At 44.3% G+C, this 14,680-nt stretch overlaps 1 protein-coding gene across 3 annotated transcripts in view; it reads right to left on the bottom strand.

The window, feature by feature from the left end:
• dop1b (DOP1 leucine zipper like protein B) overlaps positions 1-14,680 on the bottom strand; it is a 199,853-nt gene that overhangs the window by 75,594 nt on the left and 109,579 nt on the right. For all 3 annotated transcript variants that reach the window (XM_063050333.1, XM_063050335.1, XM_063050334.1), the window contains exons 17-19: positions 13,010-13,110; positions 10,322-10,512; positions 4,860-6,477 (exon numbers count right to left, since the gene is read on the bottom strand). In XM_063050333.1, coding sequence (XP_062906403.1) covers positions 4,860-6,477; positions 10,322-10,512; positions 13,010-13,110 — 1,910 coding nt within the window. The remainder of the gene's footprint in view (positions 1-4,859; positions 6,478-10,321; positions 10,513-13,009; positions 13,111-14,680) is intronic.

Here is a 14,680-nt window from a genome sequence, read left to right as displayed (position 1 = left end):
CCCCTCGAGAACTGACCATTAGGTCAAAAATGTGTCTATAAAATGACCATTCACTACCTGGAGGAGCATAAACATTCAGCAATGTTATTTCTGTACCTTCTATTCTTCCTGTGATTTTTACAAACCGTCCTTCTTTGTCTCTAGTCTCTGAAATATGTTCATAATTAAGAGTACTTGATATTAAAGTAGCTACCCCTCTTTTGTGACTCAATTTATATGATGAATAAAATACATGCTTAAAGCCCATTCTTTTTAATTTTCCATGTTCAGATTGGCTCATATGTGTTTCCTGGAGGAAAGCTATTTGTGTCCTCTCGTTTTTCAATTTAGACATAAACTTATTTCTTTTAATTGGATTCAAAACCCCATTAACATTATAGGAAATTATTTTTACCAATTCAGTTTGCATTTTTCTCTAGTAGAAAAAAAGCACTCTCCTTTTCTAACCAAACAGTAAGCAATCCCTTCTCAACAGTAAACCAAGACATATAACCACACCCTAGACATTTCTCAACGTATAATATTTGAAAATTTTTCCCGACTTCCCACAGTGAGGCCTGAGCACCGACCCGCCTCAGTTCAGAGGGATAACCTCTATCTTCACCCTGTGTTAGAGAGCCCTCAGCAGTTTGAATAATCATAGAGAATTTTCTCCTATTTATGTCTCAACCATATTGCTATCATTCAAGTTATTCTGCCTAGTTTATTTTCAGTTACCAGTTTTCATTTTACTTTTAAGTCCGATTTACTCTTTTCAGTCATTTCTCTTAATTAATCTGTATTCTCTGTACATTCGCGTCTGAATATTTGCAGCTTTTCCTTGTAGTTTGACACTCTGGTTCGAGTGGAGCGTCCTCGCCCCACTAACTGCCACGACTTCTGCCAAATCCTCTCCAGTAGCGACTCTGGTTGGGTGATAACTTTAATAGGTAGTCCCCGGTCCGCCAGGTCCGACGTTGCCTCCTCCACCGTAGCGTAAGTTTTTGTCCCTTCGTCGTAAAAGACTCTCAGCCGAGCTGGATACAGGGTCTGAAATCTGATGTTGTTTTCCTTCAGGACTCTCCGTGTTTCCGTATATTCCTTCCGTCTGGCAAGAATCCCCGGTGCGTAGTCGTGGTCTAAACTGATTTTGCAGTTGTTCCACATGAAACCTTTCTTTTGCCGTGCTCTTTTAAGCACCTCTATGTCTAACAGTCTCATGACATTGGGTGTGGTCCATAAGAAACCATTTACTCCCAACACTTCCCTCAATCATTCTCATCACAATGCCAGCTCTGCACCCGAGGAGAGCTGCAATCTAAAGGACTAACATCCAAACAAGGTCACCTTCATTCCAGAAGGAATAATAATCCAACCTCAGTCACTGAGCAGAAGTGCACAAATGAAACTTGGGTTGCACACAACTGGAAGACAAGGCACTGTCAATGTAATCGATAACACATGAAAGCATCTTTGGTCTTGTACCCCACTGATTATACAATTACTTACAGCAATAGATGGTCTATTGTGACTCCCCCCACTACCTGGAAAACATGGAGCCCATCCTATATCTCACAGCCACCTGTCAAAGAGGGCAGAAGTCAGTGATGAAGGGTCTTGGCCCAAACACCTCTTTACTCCATTCCACAGATGCTGCCTAACCTACCGAGTTTCTCCAGCATTTTCTGTGTGTCACTCTGAACTTGCAGCATCTGCAGAATCTCTTCTGTTTTAGTCAATAGTCATAATGTACAAAAACAGCCCCTTGAGAACAACCATGCCAACCAAGATGCTAATCTGAGCTCGTGCCTTTGGCCAAAATTCATTTAAACACGGGGTTTCCAACCTTTTTTATGCCATGGACCCCTAACATTAACCAAGGGATTCGTGAACCCCAGATTGGGAACCCTTGATCTAAACCTTTCCTATCCATGTACCTGTCCAAGTGTCTTTTCAATGCTATTATTGTACCTGCCTCAACCACTTCCTCAGGCAGTTGATAATCAGAGTTATGAGGCATGGAAACAGGCCCTTCGGCCCATCTGGTGCATGCCTACCAAGGCTCCCCATCAAAGCTCATTCCATATGTCGAAATACACCATCGTCTCTAGTGCCCCCACGACCTTTGGCCAACTGAAGAAGAGTGCTAAAGAGCAACACATCAAATCCAATACAAAGCCCTTGGGCTCCCACGGCAATGATGTCTGCCTTCCTACCTGCTTCCAGCTTTTCCTGCAATAGGAGATCATTGGATATAAACCAGGAAAACTATCGCTGTAAAATCCTCCAAAATGCATTGTTGGAATATGTAAACCAATGCCCCAGCGTCACTGAGCACTCTACTACAGCATGGTAGTGTAGTCACTCGCACAATGCTTACTGGCACCAGCGACCCGGGTTCAATTCCCGCTGCTGTCTGCAGGGAGCTTGTACTTTCTCCCTGTGACCACCTCGGTTTCCTCCTACTGTCCAAAGATGTACCAGTTGGTACGTTAACTGGTAGTTGCAAATTGTTCCATTGTTAGGGTAGAGTTAAACTGGGGGTTACTGGGTGGTGTGGCTCGCAAGGCCAAAAGGACCATTTCCACACTATATTTCAATATTAAATGAATAAGCTGGAAATCAGTAGCTGACTGTTAATAGAATGTGCAAACTCCTTACGTACGGCTACGCTATATGTGGGCTTAGTGAGAAAGAAAATAAGTAATGGGAGGTAGTAAATCTGTAAAAAGCTACTCAAAGCTGTGGTAGGAACACAAAACTAAAAGCAGAATGCTGGAAATTATCAGCAGTGCATCAGAAACATTCCTTTTACCCTACCCATTCCTCCCTCACTCATTAGACCAGTTAGGGCCTGGTATGATTCACTTCCTCCTCCTATGCCCCAGGTGAAGTGAATCACCACTCATCTACAGTCAGAGGCAACTTTATTGCAAATAGGAAGTGGAACCCAGTGTGATCTTCTGCTGTTGTAGTCTATCCACCTCAAGATTCAACAAGTTGTGTGTTCAGAGACGCTCTTCTGCTCACCACTGTTGTTCATGCGTGGTTATTTCAGTTACTGTCGCCTTGAACCAGTCTGGGCATTCTCCTCTGACCTCTTTCATCAACAGAACTGCTGCTCACTGGATATTTTCTGTTTCTTGCACCATGCTCTGTAAACTCTAGAGACTGTTGAGCGTGAAAATCCCAGAAGATCAGCAGTTTCTGAGAGATTCAAACCTCCTCATTGGGCAACAACAATCATTTCACGATCTAAGTCAGTTAGATCATATCTCATCCCCATTCTGATGTTTGGTCTGAACCTCTTGACCATGTCGGCATGCTTTCATGCATTGAGTTGCTGCTACATGATTGGCTGATTAGATACTTATCATAAACTGCTGGCCAACTGAACACCATCACCATCCAGTCAAGATACTTTACGTTTGCTATTGTGCCTGAGAGTTGTTTTGACAGCCTGACATCATTTATTTGGGTTGTGAGTTGTGGTTTGTGTTTGTCTGATATGTATATTACAAAAAAAAACATTTAAAGTGCCACGCAGTTTTCAGGCTGAGTAAACATTTCCTGCTCAGAGCAATGGTTGGTCCGCGCAGCTGTTAAAGAAATTAGAGGAAACGTTGCTCATACCAGTGAGGGTAAGAACAGGATGGCATGACACATGAATGCTTGGCTGAGGAATTAGTGCAGGAGGCAGGGTTTCAGATTTCTGGATCATTGAGATCTCTTCTGTCACATGTATATTGAAATATCAAAACTTGCATTGCAATAAACCATTTGCTTCATGAATACAGTAGCAGCAGCGATACCTCATTAGTAGTTTGAGGAGATTTGGTACCATTAGTAGGTGGTCGGCAATCTGGGCAGGTTGATTATTTGGGAAGTGGGGCATTTGTGTGTGTGTCTCCACTGGATGAACTGAAGGTCCCTAATGCCACCCCAAGTGTTCCTTCTGCGTTTCGAGCAGTTGTGGGACTAGAATCAGTGAGCTTGCTCCATTTCAAGGAGGCTTTCAGAAAATCCTGGGCAGGATCTGGTGTGAAGTGTCTGTTTCGGGAGTCTGAAGTAAGGCTTGCCTGTTGGAGCTGGCTGAGTGTGACTCAGGTTTCAGCTGGACAGCATCCCCTCCAATTTTATTCATACAGAGCCGTGCCTTAAAGTTTTAGGAACAGCTTACTCCCCCTCTGCTATCAGATTTCAGTACCGTCCGTGAACACTACCTCACTATTCCTCTTTTGCACTCTTTACTTTGTATTGCTACTTTTAATAATTTAAAATAATTTTAACACTGCCGTCACAAAACAACAAATTCCACAACAGACTGTATGTCAGCCATAATAAAGGATTCTGATTTTAACTAAAAGATTCCTGATGTAGTGTTATCATAGCCGTGGTATCAGTAATGTAAAGTAAGTAAAGGCATCCGTTAGTCTTGCGAGACCATGGATCTGTGCCTGGAAAGTCTTCACTCTCCAGGGCGCAGGCCTGGGCAAGGTTGTATGGAAGACCAGCAGTTGCCCATGCTGCAAGTCTCCCCTCTCCATGACACCGATGTTGTCCAAGGGAGGGGCATTAGGACCCATACAGCTTGGCACCAGTGTCGTTGCAGAGCAAAGTGTGATTAAGTGCCTTGCTCAAGGACACAACACGTTCCCTCAGCTGGGTCTCCAACTCACAACCTTCAGGTCGCTAGTCCAATGCCATAACCACTTGGCCACGTGCCCACTATCAATACTGACTGGCCATATTATTGTGGTACAACAACCCGCAATGATACCTAAGCAAATGTAACAGCAGATGGATGATTGAATCATAATTCTCCCTCAGAAAGGCTTCTATGGTGAATATATGAAAAAAAAGGAAAGTTATTTCTCTACCTCGCTGTGCTCTTTTTATCTTCACCTTCATACTGTCGGACAAGATCGTTCAGGTTTCTGCAGACCTGGGCGACAAACGGTGCGACAACCAGTCCCAGGGATTTGCCGAGGTAAGGAAGAGAGAGAGTGACCAGGCTCACCCATGGTGGGTGAATGCTATAACCGTACTGTGGCTGCAAGGCCCTGACAACAGCTGACACGAACATCCCCTGGGCAGTGATTGGCTGAGTCTGCACATAGCCCATGGCAGTGATAGACATCTGGAAACCCATGACCTTGTGCCACTCCTTCGAGAGGTCAGAAGGGCCCTCGTGATCATCGGCTGTCTGGCCAAGGTGGTGCTCCAGCACGATGAGCACCTGAAGCAACTTGAGGAGCTCAATCTGAAGCGGGTGCTCGCTCCAGATCTGGTCCTGGCCAAAGTTCACGAGGTTTTCCTCTGACAGACCTTCCTCAATGAGCTCGTCGCTAGATTCTGCCAAGCTGAGCGCGTAGCTCTTCTCGCTGAGGTACATGGAGGCGGACAGGGAGAGCAGCACGTACTCCTGAACCTTGCACTTGGTCAGCCAGCTCCTGATAACATCAAGGCTTTTGCCATCCGGCGATTTCGCGTTGGCGATCAGTTGTGTCACAATCCGAATCAGGACCTGCACACTGTTCACCTGGACGTCCCGGTTCCCCAACAAATCCTTGTGGCTCAGTTTCATCTGACAGGGGTAATAGGATCTCAGGAAATTCAGGCAAAGATAAGTCAGCAATTCCATCAGCGAGGATTGGCGATGGATCGTGGGCAATGCTGGAGTTGGAAGCTTCCCGTAGAAGCTCAGGCCAATGAGCGATTCTTGATGGCGAGTGAGGAGATTATGAATGAGGTTCAGCTGGCTGGTGGAATTGGTATCCACTAATGTGGAACAGAGAGCTTCAATGAATTCTTTGGGAGTAGTTTTTAACACAGCTTCCAGAACAGAAAAAGCATACAACACCCTTTTAGAATCGTATGGCTGGATGTATAACAAGATGTGCTTAAACAAAGCTTCCACGAAGGCATGCTTCTCCCTCTGACGTTTTAAAACCTTTTCTCGAGTGATCAGCTGCATTTCCAGATCTATCTCTTCCTCGTCACTGGACAGGGACTGCGACATCTGAGTTCTGTCAGAATCGGTGTGGACCAGCATCAGCTGGCTGTTCGGCAGTGGGTCGCCGTTGAGCAGCTTGTCCGTGGTAACCCCACCAGGCGGCGCGTGTCCTTCATCGTCGGTGGCGCTCATAGTATCCTGGTGTTCAGGAGATGGTGGCGATGCAGAGGAAGTGAGCCCCGAAGAGACCGCTCCTGAGCTGGTGTCTATAGATTCCGTGTGCTCACTGCTGTCCTTGCCTTCTTCCGTGTGGACACCTTGACGTAGCTCATTGGCGGGGTGACTGGTGATTTTTTTCCGGCTTGGTTGATGGGCCGGCCTATCGGGTTCTCCTTCCACTTCAGCCCAAAGTGCGTCCCTGTCCACCGAGGAGATATAGGCAGTTTTGAAGCTCTCTTCAGAGCTGCTTTCTGCCACTTCCAGCGGTGTGCTGAATGCTTTCGGATAAGCAGACACCCGGTTGTACAACAAGCGAAGGTCCTCTGAAACACAATCACAAGACAAATTAATACTTCTCCGTTCTGTTCCAATCAAACCTCAAACAGTACTTGTATCACTTTGAAGAGCCCAAAAACAGAACAAAGATTCAAACATTGCATTGCAACTAAACTTGATTCACCATCATCATCACGTGCCATGTCATATGACGTGGGCAAGAGTGGTCTTGTGACCATGATTGTTCTTGGCAAACTTTTCTGCAGAAGTGGTCTGCCATTGCCTTCTTCTGGGCCGTGTCTTTACAAGACGGGTGACCCTAGCCATTATCGGTACTCGTCAGAGATTGCCTGCCTGGTGAAAGTGGTCGCATAACCAGGACTTGTGATATGTATCAGCTGCTCATATGACCATCCACCACCTGCTCGCATGGCTTCAACATGCTCATGGTCGGGGTCGGGGGGACTAAAGGTGACCTGCAGGCTAGCGGAGAGAAGCAGTGCCACAGACTTCCTTTGGTAGAGTCGTATCTCCACTCCGCCACCCGAACTTCATTACCCTTCACAATTCGTATGGTGATAATTGGCTGGGATAATCCTGGGTTAAATTGCAAGAATTTAAAGATCAGCTTCATTTGTCACATGTACATCAAAACATAGTCGTGAAATGTGTTATTTATGTCAATGACCAACATACTACAAGGATGTGCTGGGGGATGCCCGCAAGTGTTGCCAAGTTCTCAGTGCCTATATAGCATGCCAAAAACTCACTTACCCTAACCATATATGTTTGGAAGTGGGAGAAAACTGGAGCACCCAGAGGAAACCCACACAGTCATGGGGAGAACGTGCAAACTCCTTACAGACAGTGGCAGGAATCAACTCCAAATGGTGACCAATGGTACTGTAAACACTTGCTCTATATCAGCCATTTTTTTATTTTCTTCAAACTTTATAATATCATGTAAAATTCAAGCTCAATACCCATAGCTCACCACTGTTGGAAGAAAGCTCTTTTTTTTTAAAAAAACACATAACATTATTACACCGTACAAGTCCTTTGGTTGATAGTGTTGTGCTTAACCTTTAACCTACCATAAGATCGATCAATCCCCTCCCTCCAACATAGCCCCCATTTTCAATCATCCTTATGCCAATCTAAAAGTTTCTTAAATGTCCTTAATATATCTACCTCTAGGACCACCCCCTGATATCACGGTCCTCGCACCTATGACCCTCAATGTAAAAAAACTTACCTCTGGCACCCCTCCTATACTTCCCTCCAATCACCTTAGATTTATGCACCCCTCATATTAGCCATTTCCGCCCTGGGAAAAAGTCTGGCAGTCCACTCAATCTACACCTCTTATCATCTTATACACGTCTATCAAGTCACCTCTCATTCTCCATTGCTCCAAAGAGAAAAGCCCCAGCTTGCTCAGCCTTTCCTCATAAAACATGCTCTCTGATCCAAACAGCTTCCTGGTAAATCTCCTCTGTACCTTCTCCGAAGCTTCCACATCCTCCCTAAGAGGGAACCAGAACTGAATGCAATATTCCAACTGTGGTCCAATCAGGGTTTTATACAGCTACAACATTACCTCGCGGCTCTTCAATTCAGTCCCCCAACTAATGAAAGCCAACACACCATACACCTTCTTAACAACCCTACCAACTTGTGCAGCAACTTCAAAGGATCTATGGGCATGGACCGCAAAATCCCTCTGTTCCTCCACACTGCTAAGAATCCTATCGTTAACCCTGTACTCTACCTTCAAATTCAGTCTTCCAAAGTGAATCACCTCACACCTTTCCAGGTGAACTTCATCTGCCACTCCTCAGCCTGGCTCTGCATTTGTCAATGTCCTGTTGTAACATACGACAACCTTTTACACTATCTTCTATCCTTTTAAGCTACTCCAAGATCAATCTAACCCCTTCCTCCTGGGTAACTTTCCATTCTTCTTTCATCCACATGCCTATCTAAAAGTCTCTTAAATGTCCCTAATATATCTCCCTCTACCATCACCTATGGCAGAATGTCCCAAGAACTTATGAATCTCTGTGTAAAAGGAAATAACTGGCATCCCTCCTATACTTTCCCCTAATCACCTGAAACTCATATCCTCTGGTATTAGCCATCTATCAGGTGGAAACTCTGTGCAAGCTTCCACCTTGCAAATTGTCCTTACCTTGTCGTCACAGAAACAAAACTTTGCTGTAACCTGGGAAGACCTGTACCTGAAGATGTCCATCTATACCAGGGGTTCCCAGCCTGGGGCGGGGGGTGGGTCCATGGACTCTTTGGTTAATGGTAGGGGTCCATGGCATTAAAAAAAATGGTTGGGAACGCTTGGTCTATACTACCTGCCTGTGGTAGTGAGGTCCAAATTCTAACCCACTTTGTAAAGCATCTCTTCCTAATTTCCATGATTGACTCATTAGTCACCATCTTGACTGTATTATGGAGACATCCATGTCAACTCCTTGGACCTAGGAATTCAAGTACTTTGTAGAACAGAGGGACCTAGGAGAACAAGTACACATCTCCCTGAATGTGGCACACAGGTAGATAGGAAGTGAAAGTGGCATTTGACACACTGGCCTTCATCATTCAGGACAGTGAGTACACGAGTTGGGACGTTATGTTACAGTTCCACAAGACGTTGGGGAGGCCACACCTGGAGCATTGCTGTAATAGGACAACAAAAATATACGCAAAGATATAACTAAGCAGGAAAGTAGTTCTATAATAATGTTGCCACAAATTAAGCACCCAAGTTATAGGGAGGTTTGGCAAGATAGTACTTTATTCCTTAGAGCATTACTAAAGGATGATCTTACAGAGATGTTATAAAATCATGAGGGTGGCAGGTTGGAGATACATCTCTACCAAAGGAGGTGTAAGGTGCACCTTCCTTCTGCTAGCCTGCAGGTCACCCTTGGGTGAGGGTGTAGTACCCGCTTAGCCCTCCGATCAGGGTCACATGAAGCCAGGGAAACAGGTGATGGATGGTTGTATGAGCAGCTGATGCACATCACAAGTCCTGGTTATGTGACCACTGACGCCAGGCAGACAATCTCTGAACAGTATTGATAATGGCTGGGATCCCCCATCTTGTAAAGCCACTGCCCATAAGAAGACAGTGGCAAACCACTTCTGTAAAAAAAATTTGACAAGAACAAGTGGACATAGGTTTAAGGTGAGAGATGAAAGAGTTAAATGGAACTTAGTGGACAACGTCTTAATGCAGAGGGTGGTATGAGGTGCCAGAGGAGCTGGATAAGGTATGTATGATAACATGGACAGTCCAAGCCCAGCTGTGAAAGGAGGAGGGTTGGGCATAGGGCTAGGAACCCCATCTTGTAAAAACTCAGAGCTACAGAAACACCAGCAGAAGCTCGAAATACCTCCTTCCTGGGGGAGGAAGGATCTTCACCTTGACGACATATGAAGTGGTGAGAGCGGAAGATCAACCTTCTATTGACCCAGGACAGAGGACTCAGCTGAGCTGCTGTCAGCGGCCTAGTAGGGGTGATGGACTAAAGAAGAAGATAACACTTAAAAGAAATTTGGACAGGCACATTGATAGGAAAGATTTGGGCTCTAAACCTTTCCTATCAATGTACAGTACCTGTCCACATAGAGACAAAGAGGGATATGGCCCAAATCAGGGAGCATGAGATTAGCCTAGACAGGCACCTTGGTCGGCATGGATGAGTTGGGCCGAAGGGCCTGTTTTGGTGCTGTATTACTCTAAGTCTCATTTTAATTAAGCTCTGGCAGGGAAAGGTCAATCTCATTAGCTGGCAATTCCATACATACAACCCACAGATTGGGTACAATGGAGGAAAGGCAGATTTCAACCATCCATATAGTCATTGATATTACCTCCCATAACTTTCTTCTTTAGGAACTGGATGGAGTTGCGTTGGGTCTTTGGGTGGAGAAGCAGGAGGAAGACTGGTTCTAGGATTCGAGAGACATCGTTCAGGCTCAGGGCTCGGACAAGCCAGCCCTGTGCAGCTGCTCCTATCGCTCCATCCGAACAGTTGAGGCTGTCCAACACCACAAACAGGCACCTGAGCAAGGGAATTAAACATTCAAGGCAAATGCAATGTTAGTGTTCATTTCCAGATATAAAAGCGAGGATGTGTCAAACCACACGGAGTATGGCGAGCAGTTTTGGCCCCCTTATCTGAGAAAGGAAGTGCTAGCATTGGAGAGGGTCCAGAAGGGGTTTGCAAGAATGATCCTGGGAATGAAAGGATTAACATATGAGGAGCATTCGATGGCTCTGGGCCTGTCTTCACCAGAGTTTAGAAGAATGAAGGGAGAATTTCATTGAAACCTACCTAATATTGTAAGGCCTAGATAGAGTGGCAATGGAAAAGTTATTTTCAATAGTGGGAGAGTCTAGGACCAGCAGGCACAGCCTCAGAATACAAGGACCTCTTTTTAGAACAGAGATGAGGAGGGTGCTGGCTCTGTGGAATTCATTGCCACAGACAGCAGTGGAGGTCACGTTATTGGGTATAATTAAAGCAGAGGTTGATAGGTTCTTGATTAGTAAGGGTGTCAAAAGTTATTGGGAGAAGGGCAGAGAATGGTTGAGAGGGAAAATAAATCAGATATGGTCAAATGGCGGAGCAGGTGTAATGGGCCAAATGGCCTAATGGCACTCCTATGTTTTATGGTCTCATTCTGACTGTAACAGAAAAGAAAGTTCAAATTTCAAAGTAAATGTATTATCAAAGTACATATACCTGCACGTCACCATATACAATCCTGAGATTCATTTTCTTGTGGGCATACTTAATAAGTCCATAATAAAATAATAACCATAATAGAGCAAATAAAAGACTGCACCAAATTGGGCGTTCAACCAGTGTGCAAAAAAAACAACAAACTGTGCAAATATAAAAAGAAATAATAATAATAAATAAATAAACAATAAATATTGAGAACATGAGATAAAGAGTCCTTGAAAGCAAGTCCATAGGTTGTGGGAACAGTACAGTGGAGGGACAAGTGAAGTTCTATGAAATTATCCCTTTGGTTCAAGGGTCCAATGGTTGGGATAATAACTATTCCTGTACCTGGTGGTGTGAGTCCTGAGGCTCCTGTACCTTCTTCCAGATGGCAGCAGCAGCGAGAAGAGAGCACGTCCTGGGTGGTGGGGGTCCCTGGTGATCGACGCTGGTTTCCTGCGACAATGCTTCGTGTAGATGTGCTCAATGGTGGGGAAGGCTTTACCCATGACAGACTAGACCGTATCCTCTACTTTAAGATTTCTCATTCAAGGGCATTGGTATTTGTATACCAGGCTGTGATGCAGCCAGTCGATGTACTCTTCACTACACATCAGACACTGAGCAGGTCAGGCAGCATTAGTGCAAAGAGAAACAGAGTAGGTGTTTCAGATTGAAATCCTTTGTCAGAACTGAGCGAGAAACGGACTCTTCAACAGCACAAAATCAGGCCTTTGGCCCAACTGTTCAATGTGACCAAGATGCCCCATCCAGGCTAGTCCTATTTACCAGATGAAAACATCAATTGTAGGGAGGAAGGGATAGAATAAAAGGAATACCTTCGACAGGTCAAGGCCAGGGTTGCCATGGGGATAATCAGCAAATGAGGGAATCAAGTTGATGGGCAGTTAGGGAGAGAAATCACCTTCCTCCGATTGTAAAGTTTGTGAAAAGAGGACAAGAACATGGAGTGTAAACATCCAGAAATGGTAAGCGGTGTCACAGAGAGAAAACTTGAGCCAATATCAGAACTTGGTAGCAACATCTTTTTCTTTATGCTTAATGCCACAAAGGCGGATACAAGTACTGGAGGCAAATACTTTAGGGGCATTTCAGAAACACTTGGATATGCACATGGATGAAAAGAAGGCTATGTAGGAGGGATGGATTAGATTGATCTTGAGTCGGTTAAAAGGTCAGCATTGTGAGCTGAAGGGCTTTTACTACGCTGCAATGTTCAATGTTCTATTCTGACAAAGAATCTCCAACCCAAAATATAAACCACACAGATACTGCGTGACCTGAGTGTTTCCGGCATTTTCTGTTTTTATTTCGGATTTCAGAACCCAAGATGCCCAGACTACATTGTGTGAAGGTGGTCCAGACTACATTGTGTGAAGGTGGTCCAGACTACATTGTGTGAAGGTGGTCCACGATATGTATGTGGGTACCCGGCATAGACCACAGGCCAAAATACTGGGAGTGCCCAATATTACCATATTTTTCCTGCCACCACCTCTCTTGAATCCAGAGCAGGTTTCTAGTGTCAAAGGACATGGACCTGGCCGTCTTAGTTAATGTGGGTGTTATACTTTTCCATATTTCTCATAATGAAGGAGGCTATTCAATTCACTGAATCTATGTCTGCTTTCAACCTCGGTTTTCTTCACCCATTTCCCTATAATCTAATTTCTCACCATATAACATCAACTCCACCCCAGTTCTCCTACCACCTACCTACACTGGGAACGATTTAAAAAGGCTGCAGTCAATCCCAGAAAGACAAGACAAACTGGAAAAGGTTTTCCTTTTCGGTCCACTATATTACCTATCAAATGAACGAGTGCAGAAAGATGTCCTGTTCCCTTGAATGTCCCGGGTAAAGTGCCACAATACCGAAAACCTGAAGAGTGTTTCCAAGCGGATTCCCTGGGAGAGAAATACAAGTGAATAATTAGTGGTGGATACTTTATCCATGTTCGACATCAGAAACGTCATCTTGCAAAATGACTGTAGAACTCAAAGTCACCAGCAATTTTATAGAAGTGACCACACTTGGAGTATTGTGTAGAGTTCTGATCGTTCTGTCGTAGAAAGAGTGCAGAGAAGATTTACAGGATGTTGCATAGATTCAATGGCCCAAGTTAATTGGAGAGGTTAAGCAGGCTCTATTCCCTGGACCGCAGCAAACAGAGGGGTAACCTTATAACATTCTCTAAAATCACAAAGGTTGAGATAGGGTTAGGTTGATGGGTCCATGATTAGTCATGGTATCATTAGAAAAGGTTTGAGAGGAAAAGCAAATCAGCCATGCCTGAAAGACAGACCAGAGCCAATGGGCTGAATGGACTAATTCTGCTCCTATGTCTTATGGCTTTTCCCCCTTGGAAGTGGAGCTAAAAACAAGATTTAAGATGAGAGATGAATGATTTGAAAAAGAAATGGCACCTGAAGGAAAATTTCTCCTCACAGAGGATGGTGCTGGCTACCAGAGGAAGTAGTTAAGGCTGGTACAACAATGGCATTTGAAAGACATTTGGATAAGTACATAGATAGGAGAGGTTTAGAGGGAAATGGGCCAAATGTGAACAAATAGGACTCAAATTGTCGGTCACCATGGTCAGCATGGATGAATTGGGCTGAATGGCCTGTTTCCATATTACGCCATGACTAAATGGAACATTTGACTGGGAGTTCTTCAGAATTCAGCCGGAGTACCGATCACAGTATTGGGAGTAAATGTTACAAACAAATATCACACTGGACAATCATGGCAAGACAAAATGGGGAAAAAAAAACAGCATGACATTTTTACTCTTGGCTGCACTTTTTTTTAGTTAGATTCATTAGTTTCATCTGGGTCTAGAAGAGGACACACAACTAGTTATCACAGAACAGAGCCAGTTATCAAAGCACACAAGATGATTTCACTTCATGAATACCTTTGGGTGAACCTTATGGATTTTGGGCTGCTGATCATGAAAATCACCATGAAATTTCCCAATCATGCACCATTTTATTTTGAAATTGATGAGATTTATTATTTCAATCCATAATTCAAGTCAATTAAAATGTTCCCCACAACGTAAGCTGAGAAGTTTCTTTATCTTCTCCAGGCATGCCTGAGCATGCTTACACAAGGTGGTTGTTGCATGGCAGGCCATGTTTTAAAAAGACTATAAATTTCCGTGAAAGATTTCGATATTCGACACAGATGCTTCCCAGTACAACTGAAGTCAAGATTAAGGAAGTCATTTTTATTGGCCCACAAATCAAACGGGTCATCAATAACAGGCAATTCAAAGAACTTCTAACAGAACCAGAGACATGGAAGAAATTCAAGGATGTTGTTGAAAATTTTCTTGGCAACTGCAGAGCACCAAACTAGGTACAGCTGGTTGACAACATGCTTCAAGGATACAAAACTATGGAGTGCAACATGTCACGAAAGATTCATTTTCTGCATTCCCATTTTGACTTCTTCCCTGCAAAACTCGGC

Source organism: Mobula hypostoma, chromosome 6, assembly GCF_963921235.1.
Source record: "Mobula hypostoma chromosome 6, sMobHyp1.1, whole genome shotgun sequence".
NCBI lineage: Eukaryota > Metazoa > Chordata > Chondrichthyes > Myliobatiformes > Myliobatidae > Mobula > Mobula hypostoma.
This window is presented reverse-complemented; position numbering and strand designations above follow the sequence as displayed.